We start from the raw sequence: 17,031 nt of genomic DNA, 5'->3' as shown, positions 1-17,031 counted from the left end.
TTGACAGTTTGGTTAAGTCCCCCTTCAATCTTATTGAAAGCAAAGAATTGGAAACTAGAGGGTTGCAAAAGATGTATTCATCCCCTAGTTACTGGAGTTGTTCGCTTTCTCAGTTTCTGGGTGGAGTGCCGAAAGACTTGACCAAGGTTGATCAAATAACTGATTCTGTTATAACTCTGTCACTTAGAGACACTCTATTGACCTAATATACTTAAGGGCAAGTTGTTCATTTTCATTTTGCTAATGCACTAAGTTTTTGTCCAAGTGCCTTTTGTTTTACCACATTTGCATATTAATGTTTTTAATTCCAGTATGTATAGTTTTTTATTTTACACTTATATTAATATTAGATACTTGAATGTAGTTTTATCAGGACTCTGGAACTGCAGGCAAAGTGCATTCAGCTTGTAGGTGATCTCTACCATATTATTGAGTTACCGAACGAAGCCTCTCTTAATTGTCAGACCAGTCAGTCAGATCAGATTTCGCTTCTGTCAGCAAGTCTGACTTCATTTTTTTTAATTCCAATAAAATTAATGTGTTTGATGACTAATATAAAGATTGCACATACGTTATGGTTTTTATGGAATACACTTCATAATTTACGGAAAGCAATCAAAATTAAAGTAATAGAACTCTTAACAGTGTGTTTTTATAATAGATCAGAAGCCAAGAAAATTAATCAGTGTGCATTCTCATAATTTAATTTGTAATATGTATAGCTTATATAAATTCTTGAATAGATGACAATAATAAAAAGCACAGTATTTCTTTTATAAGAATGCGAGTAGGGAACTATGGAATGCAACTTTAAAGAATAATTAATCATGTATTAAAATCAGAATGATTCCATTAGTTTTTACAACATTATGATCTCCTTTTCCTATTTTTTCCCATTTTTTAAATGAGCATTCATACTACTGAAAACTACTCAGTCCAGCGTCTAGTACAGCTAAAAGAATATTAAGGATTAAATGATTATTGTTTATATAGAATAATTTGGGATGTAATTAATAAGATTTAGTTACCCTGTTAAATCACTTACACAAAAGTTGATGTTATCACATAAAGTTTGATCCATGATCTTAAAAAATGTGATAGTCCAAAAAAAGAAAAGCTTGTTACATTTTTTGAAAAACCAAACTATACTGTTATTGTTAGTACAGAAGAAATCCTTCTTTTTAAGTAATGACACACTCTAGTGACAGTTTAGGGAATCGTTGAAAGTAACTGCTTATATTGAACTATGTTGGGAAAGTTCTTAATGTTCAGCCTTTCTTTCCCATGTTTCATGGAATTCTTTCCTTGGAGTTTGGTCTTCTTTGACAATAGGGCATGGAAAAAGTGAGGTTGTAAAATGAAAATTTCACAATGTCCTACTGTGCCATTCTGCATTTATCTGTATGCAGAACACTCTAGTCTGGGCCAGAATCCATATGACTTGTTTCACCTTTTACAGAAATATGTCTAAGGCAGGGAAATGCAGAATGCAAGTTCCTTAACACTCTCCATGCAAGTACCCTTTGAAAAATTGTGAGCATGTTACCAAGTTTGAAAGATCACTGCTCCAAACTGAAACCAGAAATCGCTTATAGTGACTGAAATTTTAAGTAGGAAAAATTAACTTGAGACTTATAGGTCACCCCGGGAATCTTCAGATAAACCTGTTATACATAGGTAGGTAGCTGTATGCAGCACATATACACAGCAAAGAGGGTGTCAGACAGGAGGAACATGAGTTAAACTTTAATACTTTTCAGCTAAATTTTTCAAAATTAAGCAGTTAGATAATTAAAGAAATATTACCCAATTATAGGTTGAGTTTTTCCATTAGGTAAGGGAAATTTTAAAATGAAAACTTGAAAGGTGAAATAAATGTTCTAAATACATAAATTGATAACTGAATATATAAACTAAATAATATTATTTTTACTTATTTTAACAAAAGATGAATTTTGGTTTATTACCTATATTATAGGATATTCACCTTGCAAAACGTTTTTATGACATGGCAGCTGAAGCCAGCCCAGACGCCCAAGTACCAGTCTTCCTAGCACTATGCAAACTGGGTGTGGTATATTTCTTGCAGTACATACGGGAAACAAATGTAAGTGTTCCATGCCCTTTTTTTTTTTTTTTTTTTTAAGATTTATCTATTTATTTTAGAGGGCCATAGAGCATACATGAATGGCGTGAGGGGGAGAGGGAGGGGGAGAGAGATAATCCTCAAGCAGAGCTCCCACTGAGCGAGGAGCTTGATGTGGGGCTCAATCCCAGGACTCTGAGATCATGACCTGAGCTGAAACTGAGTTGGCTACTTAACTGACTGAGCCATCTAGGCACCCCTCCGTGCCTCTTAATTAAAATATAAATGATATAAGCTGCTCAGTCTAGAGGTTTGTATTTTAAAAGTTCAGGGAGAGGGGAGGAATGTCCTGCAAGTGTCTGGTCCTTTCCCTTCTTCCCCCAAGTGAAGTACGAGGGGACTGCATCAAGTGTGGGGTGAATGTAGCCATAGAGCAGTATGTTTTGAGGTAGGTTCCAGGTGCTAAAGCAGTTTTCATTGATGCATGTGTCTTCTGGACTAGAGAAAATGGGACTAACCCTTGGCAATTTGAAACAGTAGCTAACTAAATTCAGTAAACAATAAATCAGATGACTGCCTCCAGTGACTTAGACCAGTCCCTTAAAAAGAGAATTTTTAAAAAGGGAAAGAAGTAGAACCTGAAAACCTGCCCAGGCTGTTGGACTTCAAATTCTTCTGATAGTGTGAAACTTGTTTAAAACAGCACCAGAACTTTCTTCTGTACAAATACCTTGAACTACTTAAATAGCTAATGTTAGAACCCGAATAAGAGGTAGGTTCCCCATCCCTTTCAAAACTACTGAGCTTCGTTATCCGTATTTACAGGTAAGTGCCCGTGGGGTCTCCAGTTTTACATTTGGTTTACCTATACTGCCTTATAATGGATTGACTGGTATGGGATTTAACTCTGAAAGTCCTAAAATGTCTGCAGAAACCAGGGCTATTTAAGTTTAATTCACTCCAGACCAGAACAAGATGATATTTTAACTACTTGTTATCATTGTTCAGGATTGGTTGATACACCATTTCAGCATTAGGTTCCAGAACAGGCTTTTCATCCTGTGCGATACAGATATAATTGGGATCCATAGTGCTCCTTTTTGCAACTCTGTCCTGCACTACCTGAGGTCCTCCATGCATGGCGCCCCAGAGGACTGGAGGTGTGGGGCTCCGCCCTCCCAAGTGCTTATACATTTGTAATGGTAAATTTAAATTTATAATCACTTGATAGCATGAGCCGAGTGCTGTACCCTCCACTAATGGAAAGAATCATTGTTCCTTTAACTGAAAAGCTAACAACAGTGTAGCAGCCTGTGCTCGCCCTCTCTCTCTCTCCCCCTCTCGCTCACTTTCTCTCATGCTTGTTTCAGTCCCTTGTCTCTCACAGTTTGTAGGACTAAGAAACTGCTGATGATCTAGGATTGGGTCATGCGATATGCCATACTAAGTGCATTGTCTTGTTTTTTTTTTTTTAATAAAGAAGTCTAAAAAAGAGAATAAAATGCTCCAAAATCTTACCACATAGCTATTCCAACTAAAAAAAAAGAGAGAGTAAATAAGTATTGATGGTGAGAAAGTCAGACGGTACAGAAAACACCGAATCTCCTATCACAGGTCCCACTCCAGGAAACACAGTTAATAATTTCTTAAAATCTTTTCCCCAAAAAATTTAGCACCTGCACCTGCAAATATATATTATGGGGACCTTTTATTTATTTTTTTTAAGTTTGTTTTTGGTTTTTTGTTTTGTTTTTTGAGAGAGAGAGCATGAGCAGGGGAAGGGCAAAGGAAGAAACACACTCCCCACTTAGCAGGAAGCCAGACATGGGACTTGATCCCAGGACTCCAGGATCATGACCTGAGCCGAAAGCAGATGTTTTACTGCCTGAGCCATCCAGGTGCCCTTATGGGGACCTTTTTAAATATAACTTTACTTAAATATAAAGAATTATATCCTATGTTTATTTCCTTTGGAGGTAGGTAGCAGTCCACAGATACCAGAAATGACTTAAGTGACACTAAAATGAAGTCTCCTAGACTAAGAACATAACTATCTTTTGAGTTTAAATTCAGATGTTAAATATTTAGTGAAATCCTATTTAAAAAGCATTAGTCATACAGCTCTTAAACGTTGGAATTCCTGCCATCTCCAGTTACATGAGAGAAGTGAAGTGCTTTGCTGTCATCAGAACAGGACTCTTCAGCTGGTGTGCTGTCAGAACAGACAGGTAACAGGCGGCCAAGGTACTGATTGTTGTCCCCCCTCGGCTCTCCACTGTTTAGTATCCCGTGCAAGTATTTTCTGTGAGAAATGGTAGAAAATGAGTAGACTGGACTACTGATGGAAAGGAACCCTGTCAGACACTTTGTAGCACCTACTATGACAAAATAATAACTCTGTTCCTGAGGCATATTATTATAAAAGTTCCTGAAGGCTTTTTAAAGCTTTTTTGTTTAATCACATTGCAAAATGTTCCTAAAACCAATTACTTTAATAAGTTCTGTATTCATGTATAATTTGTGATGTTACTTTTTTCCTAGTTCTTTCCCTGACATTTTAGTGATCACAGTGTTTTTTATTCTTATTCTCATTAAGATTCGAGATATGTTCACCCAGCTTGACATGGACCAGCTTTTGGGACCTGAGTGGGACCTTTACCTCATGACCATCATCGCGTTGCTCTTGGGAACAGTTATAGCTTACAGGCAGAGGCAGCACCAGGACATGCCTCTCCCCAGGCCTCCAGGACCACGGCCGGGGCCGCCACAGCAGGAGGGGCCACCGGAGCAGCAGCCACCCCAGTAACAGCCACCATGTCCAGCCTTGATCAGTGACAACCAAGGATATTGTCTGCTGAGAACACTTGCATTTGATTTAGAACTTCGGATCAGCGGTCACCTCCTGGAAGAGGCACAAGAAGCATTGAATTCCTAAAGCTGCTTAGAATCTGATGCCTTTATTTTCAGGGATAAGTAACTCTTACCTACACTGAGTTGAATGTTTGTTTCAGTGCCGTGTGGAATAACAACTCTCAATGGCTTCCTCTCCCGTCCCCTTTTTTTTTTCTGGAAACATGTGAGACACTCAAATGTCTGCTGCACCCAGCTGTCTCTCTCGGGTCCTTTTCAGTCATTCTCTCAATGTGCATAAGTTCTTCTATCAACCACCTCTAAGGTCTTGTGCATCAACACTAAAAACTGATCACTGTAAAAAGGAAAAACCAGTTAGTTGCAAGTTTAACCTTAACATGTTTGAAAGTCTGAAAATAGAACTTGCCTTTTAAGTAAAAAAAAAAAAAAAAAAAAAAAAAAATCAAAGTGTTTCAGAACTGCAATAACTGAGAAACTTTTACCAATCCACATGCAAGTATATATATTGAACATATTTGTTATTTTAAAAGGGAAGGCGGGGAGGTTTCTTATTGGTGATTGTCACACTTTATCCCATACTTCTCTCCTTCACAGACTGAAAGGCGTGTTAAAGAGTTTTATGTGAACCTCACTTCTCTGGAATGGAATATATAAAACATTGTGAACTGACTCCTTGAGCTAACATGTGACATTGCCCCCACTTACTCAATGTAATTTGCTTGTTTGTTTTGAGTATACAGAGCCTTGATCCAGAAGCCAGAGGATGGACTAAGTGGGAGAAACTAGAAAACAGTGGTAAAGAACTCTAGGTAGGGTACCAAGATGATAGACACTTTTCCCCCAAAGATGAAGCATTTGTTCCCAGGATCTCACTTTGTATTTCTACCACAAAAGAACAGATCTCACCCCCCTGAAGTCTTTAGATCTGAAATGATATTGCCAGGATGTGGCATCGAGTGACTCCCAGTATAAAACAAGCTCAGAGACTCTAAGATGCATTAAACTCAGTGGTTGAGGAAAGCCAAAGCCTGTTCATACTGTTCAGGGTGATTTTTACTTCAGCAGTTTTCTATTCCGGTAGAAAGTCAGCCACGTCCTTAGCTGTCATATTCACCAGCTTCCAACTGGTAACTTGAGGAAGATCAAGGCTGTGCCCCTTGAGAATTGCCTGGTTAAATAGTGTGGAGCACAGCAACAACAAAGAAAAGCGAGGACATCACATATCATACAAAGGAAGAAATTTAAACTTAAGCCGAATTTGTATTTCTTTTTATTGTCAGATGGTGGCATTCACCAGCCTACATCTAGTCTGAGACTACGTTCTTATCTGAGCAGGCTTTCTATGCCTCCTGACCTCAACCTGTTTATAACAACCTTTCTACTCTTGCTCCATAATCCCTCACCTGCCAGAAAACTTGAAGAGTGTATTACCTGTAGAGTTGCAAGACTTTGGTTTTTGAAGTCGGCATTGTATTTAGAACTAGAGTTAATTAGTCTGTGATGAACATGAAGGCTTTGAATGTGAAGTCGTAGGCTTTCTGTGTGTGTTTTGGAGGATTACGAGAAACCTGGTAAGCAAACTTGACTCCTGTTTAATTGCTTCCAAATTTGAAGAGGTGGCCACAGAACCATGTGTGTAAAAGCTTATCTGAGAGGTAGCAAGTCTGAGCCTCGAGAGCATCATGTTGTTTTGGGCAGCTCTTAGTTAGACAGCTTTGACCTCTTACCCTGAGATTAGAGTGCAGTTGACCTTTCCCCGCCACCCTTCATAGATGAGGATAGTTCACAGGAGCGGCCACATTTCATTTCCAAGGAACCGTTTAAATGTATTTAAATGTGTTAAGACCCTCCAAGATGACTGAACTTCCCTTTCTCCCCCTCTAGCCATCCATCTGATTTTTTTTAATCTCTACCTTTACTTCCCTCCACTCGTGCTTTGAAAAGACATTTCCTAAAGCAGTGTGCACTACCTGAAGCCAGATGGGAAAGCGCCGTCGTGCTCTTCATGCAATAACAAACTCCCTGTTCGTTTACCACTACTTGCCGTGTCCTTTTTATTACTGATATTCCAAGCAGCCTCTTTGTGGCTTGTTTCCACTTCCTGCTTGACCCCCCACCCCACCCCCGGGTCACTTGCTCCTGGAAATTTGAACAGTATATTTACAAATACCTTGCTTCCTCCTCGTTTTCTGTTCATGGGACATAATACCTAGGCAAGTAGGAACTGGGTTTGGTGTTTCTCCTAAAATAATGCTCAATACTTACCTAATCAAATGGCATCCATTTGAATCAAATGACAGTAACTAAAGCTAGTTAATGTCAGTGACATTAAATTAACTCCGGGATTCAGGAGTTTTAATGTTAGAATTTAGAGTTAGCAGATTGAGTGCAGCTTCTCTTTCTCCGTGGTAGCCTGTCTCCTGACCCCTCTAGCCTGTCTTCCTGCCTTCGAAGGTGAGGACAGTAGTACTTAGCTTATATTCTCCTCTGCGTTCGGTTTGTGGTTAGTCAACTATTTCAGTCTTGAGACCATCCCTTTGCTTCTGTTTTATGTTACAAAGGTAGCATTGGTGTTTGGGATTTTGTTTTGTTTTGTTTTCTTTCTGTGTTTGAAGTTTTTGTTTTCTGAATAAGGCTTATTTTATTTTTGGTTAATATTCAATGGCACAGAAAAAGGAAAAGCCTTTTTTTCCGAACTTCCTTATTTTAACACTTAAATGAGATTTACTTTGAATCATTTACTGTAGTACGCTTGAGGATTTACCTTGTGCATATAAGGTTAATTAATTTGTGGAAGTTTTACTGCTAAGCTGAGCTAGCTCTGTACCATTGAGAAGTTGTCGAAACTTCTGTGATGATCTGGCCATGATCTGATGCTTTATTTAATTAAGGAGCTGCTGTTGCCTCCAGGAAACTTAAGTATTTTGTATAGGATTTTTTTTTTTCTTTTGCTTCGTTTTTCCCTCCTTTCTTTGGTTCTCATATTTGTTCTTCAAACCAGTGTTTTGGAAGTATGCATGCAAGCCTGTGAGTGGAGACCACAACTCTTCATGTGTGTAGTATATGTATTACTGACTAGTTCCATCTGCAAAAAAACTTCCTTTACAGAGGTTTGGACTAACGTTTCACATGCACATTTCAGAACAGTGTCAGATAAACAGCCCCTATACCTGCCAAGAAGAGCAGTGTGGGCTTCTTTTGCCCTGACGACAGCTAGTATTTGTTCTAGAAGTGAATTTAATATGTGTTGCACAATATTGTGACCAGAAGAATGCAAGCAATAAGGCAAAAGAAACTTCTGTTTTCATGAAAATCTTCATCCTCAGTCATTGCTCTCCAATATAAGTGAAAATACAAAATTTTTGAACACCACATTATCTAAAACAGTACCTGATTTTTCAGGTATAGTAGTTCTTGATGCTAAATTTCTCCTTTCACTTGGTATTTCAAGAAAGTCTAAAATATCCTGAGTAAAAATGATTTGTATTTTAAAGTGACTATTTGCAGAAGCAAAACTCTGATTGTGTGTGCATGAGGATGTCCTGATTATGTGCAGGAAGTCATCTCGCATGCACTGTTTTTCCTGTCTGAATGACAGACAAGCTGACACTAGTCTCTTTGATTTAAGAAAAGAAATCATAATGTCAAATACGATCAAGGTATAACCACTATCAATATTTAGGAGAAGTTTAAAAGACCATAAGCTGGCATTGGAAGGAACACCATGGTAGACTTTTTTGTAAATTTATTTTGTATTTAATTAAATACGGTATAAAGGCTGGTGAAGTGTAATATAATTGTGTAAACAAATCCTGTTAATAGAGAGATGTACAGATTCGTTTTGTACTGTATCTTGAAACTTGTGAAATAAAGAATCCACCTCTGGTTATCCTGTATGCCATAATGTGCCATGACCAAGCATCTTTCCAGTCAGATTCTTTTTTTAAATCTGAATGACTCAGTTTTTGATGGACCTTTCTGAAATTTTAGAAGCTTCTGGGGACATTCATTTGGGGCAGCTTGAATCGATCTTTCATTTACTTTTAACTCCAAATTCAGATTTTTATAAGTTGAATTTTGCCCTAGGGACAAATGGATTTGATAAGAAATGTTACTTTTTTTTTAACCTTATAAAATCCCCACAGTAAGTCTAGTTGCCATCTATCATTATTATTATTGGCTATATTATTGGCTATATTTCCCACGCTGTACATTATATCCTCATGACTTTTTTATAAGTGGAAGTTTGTACCTCTTAATCCCCTTAACCTATTTCACCCTGTTACCACATTTTAAGTAATCTCTGTACCCATCATGGGGCTCAGATTCATTAGACCTAGAGTCATACGTGCTCTACCAGCTAAGCTAACCAGGTATCTATCCCTCATACAACTTTTTAAATCTCAGGTCTTTGACCTGAATCAACCTGTGATATATGAAACGTATCTAAAGTTGGTTTTATTCTCTGCCTTCTCAAAAAGTTTTGAAGAGAGGATTTACAGAGCCACACACAATAAAATTTACATGGATTAAGTAAGCCAATCAAGGTAAGGTGGAAGTGAAAAACATCAAACCAGGAGTGAATTTAGCACACAAAGTGAATGTTAGAAATAGGCTACAAATCTGGCCCTAACTTCCTAGCAGCCAACTCAAAGTATATGAGCTAAAATGTTCCAGCTTAGAAGCATCAGATTCTTGGATAAAATGTCTGGATGATGCAGATTGTGGCAAATGAGAAATTGGATCTCAAATTTTGCTTCTGGGAGCACAGCCACCCCACATGACCTTGACTGACCTTGAATATAATTAATGTTGTGGGGAAATTGGACATCAGAGCTGTAACATCAGCAGTATTACCACTTTGGTTGGTTAGATGAGCCTTGACATTTACTAATACTATGTAACAGCATATATGTGAATGAATATATGCAAGTAAATAATTAGAAGCAAATTCTGTAGTAGAAACCATAAAAAAAAACTTTTTGAGCAAGGAAAACGAGCTTTAGAATCTACCAGTTCAAAAGGAGGTACTATTGTGTTATGGGTCCTGTATATTTCTTTCCATGCCATTTTTCTACCACTTAGAACGTCATTAGTTTTAACCTTATGATTGGATCCTGAAAAATCTACCAACCTTGTAATTTATTGTTAGTATTACATTTATTGTTACTATTACATCAAACTCTTGATTCTCATAGTAGCCAAGTGTTTTTGGTCTGGATTAATTTCTCTTATGCATTACCTAGTAATGCTGGATTATTCATTAAACTATTAAAACCCCACATTTTTTCTCATAGAAAAAAAATTTTCTTCATATAGAATATGGTCAGTTGGCTTCAGAACATTCATATAAATATCTTCTGTTGTTGCTCAGTGAAGTTTTCCTTTGCCTTCTCTCTACCTCTCAGTAGATCTCTGTTAACCTGTCAGGATCGAAAAGAATGTCTCAGGAGTCTTGTGAGTGCTGGATATGAGGTTCAACTATCCTAAATAAGGATTTGAACTTGGAACATAAAAACGTCATTGACGTTTTTCTGTAATTCAAGATTTAAATGTGAACAACAGAAACCTCCATTCTCGGAAACAGATTTATTTCAAGATCTGAAAGCACAGCTGTGAGTTTCAGAGGTGGCACATCTGGGTTTCCCCGCTCATCCCCCAAGCCCTTGTCTGTAGTTTTTATACTCAGAAAAATGTCATTAATTGAATCTTGTTTGTTCTAAATGAAATCTTAAAACAAATAGAAACCAATCCTGATTGGGAAGAGGGACAAGAGGTAGGGAAATCATTCAGCTGGTCTTCTTACCCTTATGTCCTAGTAAAGAATTGACTTGAATTTTTCCAACCTACACAAGTATGTTATTTTCTTTTCCATACCATGTGGACAATGCTCTTTGGCTGGCGACATCTTACATGATGCACAGAAACTGCCAGAAAGAGGTGAAAACAGTGCACGATTTTCCTATAGTCTCTATTTTTTACTCTAAATTTAAAAAGTGCCACACTGGATCTGTGAACAGCAGCTCTGAATTCAAAGGCAAGAAAAAAAAGGAACTGAAGAAGGCTTCAGTTTGCTTACTTGCTATCTATAGAAATTTAAAAGCAATTAAAACTACATAACAGACTTGACTGCTACTTTGTGTCGTCAGGTTTGGTAAACCAAAGAAGATCCTACAGGTCTCACCAGACACAGTAAAGTAAGCTGGGAAAAGACATTGATGCCTTAAAGCAGGGAAATCGAAGAAAGGCCTAAGAACTAGGATGAAACCCCAACATTAATTACAGAAAACTTAAACTGCATCCCAGCAATGCAAAAAAGGGGCTTTTTCATGATGAGTCACTGTTCCAGTGCAAGAGTTATGATGACAGGTGACACAGATGCATAAAGGAAGGGTCCCCACATACAGCCTGCGTGGCCTATAGGTGCTTCCTGCATCCCCGGCGGGTTCTCCCATTGCATCTCCAAGAGGTGCGCGATCCCTTCGTAGAAGAGATTAGTGATCAGTCCTGACCACACCGAATGGCCCTGGGGTGTGCAAGAAGAGGGTAAGGGCGCCATCACCTTCATAAGGGAAGAGTTCTGCTCTTGTCCCCACAGCGGGTGGGTGGCCTGGAGCAAGCCACTCGCTTTACACATGCACCATGAGACAGGTTGCAAGGGATGCTCGTGACAGTGCCGTCCAGCCCTTTGGAGGCCTTAAGATGCCAAAAGCTATTGAACTGGCTTATTTTCCCACTGACATCTGATTCTTACAGAACTTCATGGTAGAAATGACATATTCCATTGACCTAAAGTGCTTAGCTCCAAATAATGTACGGGCAAAGTCATCCTTCATGTTAAAATGTCGATCTTAAAGTTTATAACATAGGGTCTCATTCTGTCATTCATGTAACAGCCTTTATTAATCACTATGGCCCAGGCACTGAAATGTACATTGAATTTAAAGATAAGACCAGGCCCTTGGGACGCCTGGGTGGCTCAGTGGTTGAGCACCTGCCCCGGGCTCAGGGCATGATCCGCGGTCTCAGGATCAAGTCCCACATCGTGCTCCCTGCCTGGAGCCTGCTTCTCTCCCTTTCTCTCTGTGTCTTTCATGAATAAATGAATAAAATCTTAAAAAAAAAAAAAAAAAAGGCTCTTGTGCTCTGGGGATCACCACCAAACACCATTCTGACCACAAAATGTGAATATATGACAGGCGCTGAATACTTCACATGCATTAATGAACTTAATCTGTATTATTCATGTCATTCCCTTTTAACAGATGAGGAAACTGAGGTCTAGGCTAAGCCATTCGCTTGAGGCCACTGGAATTCAAATAAGAGACTTTCTTAACTCTAAAACCCAAGTTCTTAAGTAGAGTGCTACACTGTCTCCTAAGCGCAGCTAGGGAGGTTTATAGTGGAGGTATGAATCATAGCACTATAGGCAACAGGAAAAAGAAACCACCAAATTTTGCAATGTTCTCCAGTTCACGTGTCAGCCTAGTTCTGGTCCCTGTTAACAAGCTGCTCTATTTTCAGCACGTGTTGTTTAAAGCAGTGTCTGCAGGCATCTACTGCTGCTTACAAATGTAAAGGCATGAAGAAACGTCTAGAGCACATTGAGGTTGGCTCAACTCTGTTCCTCTGTGTCTGGGACTTCTGCTGGTGTGGCTTGAATAGCCTGTTTGACATCTTCCAGGCCCAGAATATCTAAGACAGCTCCTTCACACCTTGTGCCTGGGCTGGGCTGGCTAGAACAGCTGAGCACTGGCTAGTGTCACCCTCTCCAGGCACAGGGGTCTCAGGGCCCAGAACATCCTGAGAGCCAAGATGGAGCTGCAGGACTTCTTAGGACCTGGCCTCAGAAGTCCCCAACATCACGTCCACTGCATCTTATGGGTCAATGAGTCACCTAGGCCAGCTCAGATCCATGGGATGTGGGGCTGAGGGATAGATGCCACCTCCCACTGGAGAATCAGATGGGTGGACAGAGTGGGAAGGACCTGATGGTGACCATCTTGGAGACAGGCTGCCATAATCACACATTTGTTCTCCTTCCTGACATCAGCAACCTTTGAATTTTTTTTTTTTAACCTTTGAATTTAATAAATAATCTGCTGGTTATGGAAATATCAGTGTCTGACTTGCTTTGGATTAACTTCTCTGTATACAACTCCTGCTATTAATTGTGAGGAAACAGGGTGACACAATCAGACATCAGACTCATCCTCAAGGACTTCATTTAAAAATGGCCTCCAATGGGCGTTTGGGTGGCTCCATCGGTTAAGTGTCTGCCTTTGGCTTGGGTCACGATCCCAGGGTCTGGGGATCAAGCCCCATATTGAACTCCCTGCTCAGCAAAGAGCCTGTTTCTCTCTCTGCCTGTGCTGTTCCCCCTGCTTGTGCGCACTCTCTCTGTGTCAAATAAACAAATAAAATCTTTAAAAATAAAACTAAAAAAATAAAAATGGCCTCCAAGAGCTCACAACCAAAGCTGTTCTTCCTGATTTCAATTTTTAAGAGCTTCTATCACCGTGGATGGTCCTACCTGATTTGTCTACAAATTTAGGATAAAATGTCTGGATTTTATTTATTTAGGATGTCTCCCACATCCACTTTCCTGAAATAGCTGAACTGGTGAACAAGATCAACAGAGCCAGGAGAGGAGTGTGTGCTCGTGCAGTGTCCATACCCAGCTTTGTTCAATTCCTTGCCCATCCCCGCATTAAGCCTGGCCCACCTCTTGTGCATCCCTCCATATTTTCCCTCCACAGCAATTCTTATCATTGATTTTTCGCAGCAGTTGTTCGATCTTGGTCTCCCTGTTAGTAAATTTGAGGAAGACAGACATGCGTCCTGTCTTACCAGCCTGTGCCCTGAGCCTGGCCTGATGCCGAACACACAAATCAATTGGGCTAATGTTTGCATTTGTGGATGGACTTTAAAATAACATTATAAAAATCTGTTAAGATCCAGAGTCAGCTCTTGAGAAAACCTGCTTCAATGCAGATGTACTTGAAGGGTTTATTACTTGGGTGATTTCTCCACTTGGACTAAGAGTCCCCTGCACTCCCCCCAACCCATCCCCATCCCCCTGCTCTCTTCTCCCCCACTGCCACACAGGGAGGAGGAACCCCTGCTAGGAAACGGCTGTTAGGGGAGGGAGAGCAAGTGGGTGCTTTCACGGCCTGTGGAGGCCCCACCAGGGGCAGCTGCTCTCCAGACACAGGGTGGGAGGAGGCCACATGGAAGGTGGCCCCCCGAAGTGACGGAGCCCTTTGCGAGTTGAGAAGCAGGAAGCATTAATACAGAAGCCACACCGCTTCTCGGATGGTGGACAGTAAGTTGTGCTGGGTTAGAGTGCAGCTGCTCCAAGCCCCTTCTGGGGTTGTTTAATTGCCATTCTGGGGACCCCTGGGTGGCTCGGCGGTTGAGCACCTGCCTTGGGCTCAGGGCGTGATCCTGGGGTCCTGGGATCGAGTCCTGCTCAGGCTCCCTGCATGGAGGCTGCTTCTCCCCCTGCCTGCGTCTCTATCTTCCTAATATCTTTTCAATTCCTTGAACCAGTCAGATTTACTGTAGCTCCCTAGAGCTAAGGCACTAATCCCTCTCAGGCCTTTTTTTTTTTTTTTTTTTAGTGTAATTTTCACAGGAGGTTTTATTATTGTTTCTATGTTGGTCCTAAGTATTTTTGCAAATGCACAGAGAAAATAAAACTAAACTCCTTGTTTAAATAAATAAATAAATAAATAAATAGATAGATAGATAGATAGATAGATAGATAGATAGATAGATAGATAAATAAATAAATAAATAAATAAATAAATAAATCTCTTTTTTTTAGAAAATTGCTCTTCTGTGGCTCTCATAGCTAACCATTTAAAAACCTGAAGATTTTCCTCGCAAAATTACGACTTTGTAGTTACCACTAGAGGGCGCCAAAGGGCTACATCTGAGGAAAGGGAGCGGAAGGGGAAAAAAAAATTAAGTTTTTTTCTGGGTTTAGGAGAAATTGGAGAGGCTTATCCTCCTCGGCTTCTCCCAACAGAATCCTTGTAACTGCTGGAAGCACCGCAGAACTTTAATCACCACACCTGACCAGCATTGTGAGTTATGACATGTTCACAGAGTTTTCTTTTTCTTTTTTTTTTTAATATTTTATTTATTTATTCATGAGAGACACACAGAGAGAGAGGGAGAGGCACAGGCAGAGGGAGAAGCAGGCCCCACGCAGGCAGCCCGACGTGGGACTCCATCCTGGGTCTCCAGGATCACGCCCCGAGCCAAAGGCAGGAGTTTAACCCCTGAGCCACCCGGGTGTCCCTTCACAGAGCTTTCTTGCTTGTATCACTGACACAAGGCCGCTGTGGCAGGTTCAGTGGTGGCTCCCAAAAAGACATTTTCATGTCTTAACACTGGCACCTGTGAAAGTGGCCTTTTTTTTTTTTTAAAGTTAAGGATCTCCAGATGAGATATTCTGGATTATCAGAGCAAGCCCGAAATTCCATGACAGGTGTCCTTTTGAGACTTGACACAACCCGAAGAGGGGAAGACAGGAGAGAGCCTGGGTGAGGACAAAGCAGAGATTGGAGGGATGCAGACACAAGCCAGCAAGTGCCCAGAGCCATCAAAAGCTAGAAGAGGCCAAGGAACAATTCTCCCCTAGGGACTTGCGGGGAGCCTGGCCCTGCTGACACCTTGATTTTGGACCTCTGGGCTCCAGAACTCTCAGACAATAAATTTCTGCTGCTTTTTTTGTTTTGTTTTGTTTTGTTTTGTTTTTTAAGATTTTATTTATTTACTCATGAGAGACACAGAGAGAGAGGCAGAGACATAGGCAGAGAGAGAAGCAGGCTCCTTGCGGGGCCCAATGTTGGACTGGATCCTAGGACCTGGAGATCAGGACTTGAGCCGAGGGCAGATGCTCAACCCCTGAGCCACCCAGGTGCCCCACATTTCTACTGTTGTAAGCCACCATGTTTGTAGTAACTTGTAACAGTCCAGAGAAACAAATAGTCACCCCACACCACGTATTCCATGTAGGAGTGACCTGGTCCCTCCTACATGGGGCAAAACTTTGTGGTTGTTGGGGAAGGGAGAATGTAAAAAAAAGTATCAGATATTACAATGAATTGTCACCCTCCACAGGAGCACAGCACATACACCGATACACAGGGTGTGTGTCGCATTAAGATTTTCATGGGGAGCTGGGAGGGAGACAATTAGGAAAAAAATACTCTTTAAAAAGCTCCAACAAGGAATGATAGTTTTTGAAAAGTTGAAAATCACTGCCCTACCCCGATGCTGCACATACATCAGCACTACTTTTACGTGTGGGGATGACGCCTGGAAAAATTAAAATGTCACAAAAACAAAAAGAAAGTTAAAAAAAAAGACAAAAACCCTAGAACCTATGAGGCATTTTAGACTCTTTTCTAGCCCCGTAAGTACACATAACGTACGTGTTAGGCACACAATAAAACACTGAAAAATCAAGCTCACTGCCCTTAATAGAGACACAGTCCCAGAAGGGACAGACCAGGCCGCACTGCCAACCCAGGGGCTCAGGGGCTTGAGGGAGGTGCGGCCCCGCCCCTCCTGCCTGGGGGAGGGGATGAGGGAGGTGAGGCCCCGCCCCTCCTGACTGGGGGAGGGGATGATGGAGGTGAGGCCCCGCCCCTCCTGCCTGGGGGAGGGGGTGAGGGAGGTGAGGCCCCGCCCCTCCTGGCTGGGGTAGGGGATGAGGGAGGTGAGGTCCCGCCCCTCCTGACTGGGGGAGGGGATGATGGAGGTGAGGCCCCGCCCCTCCTGCCTGGGGGAGGGGATGAGGGAGGTGAGGCCCCGCCCATCCTGCCTGGGGGAGGGGATGAGGGAGGTGCGGCCCCGCCCCTCCTGGCTGGGGGAGGGGCTGAGGGAGGTGTGGCCCCGCCCCTCCTGCCTGGGAGAGGGGATGATGGAGGTGAGGCCCCGCCCCTCCTGGCTGGGGGAGGGGATGATGGAGGTGAGGCCCCGCCCCTCCTGGCTGGGGGAGGGGATGATGGAGGTGAGGCCCCGCCCCTCCTGCCTGGGGGAGGGGATGATGGAGGTGC

General features: G+C 41.4%; 1 protein-coding gene across 5 annotated transcripts in view; it reads left to right on the top strand.

The window, feature by feature from the left end:
* Positions 1-8,853, top strand: part of SEL1L (SEL1L adaptor subunit of SYVN1 ubiquitin ligase) — a 56,648-nt gene extending 47,795 nt beyond the window's left edge. For 3 of the 5 annotated variants that reach the window (XM_077910252.1, XM_077910248.1, XM_077910250.1), the window contains 3 exons: positions 1,979-2,107; positions 4,240-4,314; positions 4,683-8,853. In XM_077910252.1, the coding sequence (XP_077766378.1) occupies positions 1,979-2,107; positions 4,240-4,314; positions 4,683-4,892 (414 nt within the window). In that variant the 3' untranslated portion in view covers positions 4,893-8,853. The remainder of the gene's footprint in view (positions 1-1,978; positions 2,108-4,239; positions 4,315-4,682) is intronic. The other 2 variants (XM_077910249.1, XM_077910251.1) reach the window with 1 other exon arrangement.
* Positions 8,854-17,031: the final 8,178 nt, after the last annotated feature.

This window comes from Canis aureus, chromosome 9 (genome assembly GCF_053574225.1).
Source record: "Canis aureus isolate CA01 chromosome 9, VMU_Caureus_v.1.0, whole genome shotgun sequence".
NCBI lineage: Eukaryota > Metazoa > Chordata > Mammalia > Carnivora > Canidae > Canis > Canis aureus.
This window is presented reverse-complemented; position numbering and strand designations above follow the sequence as displayed.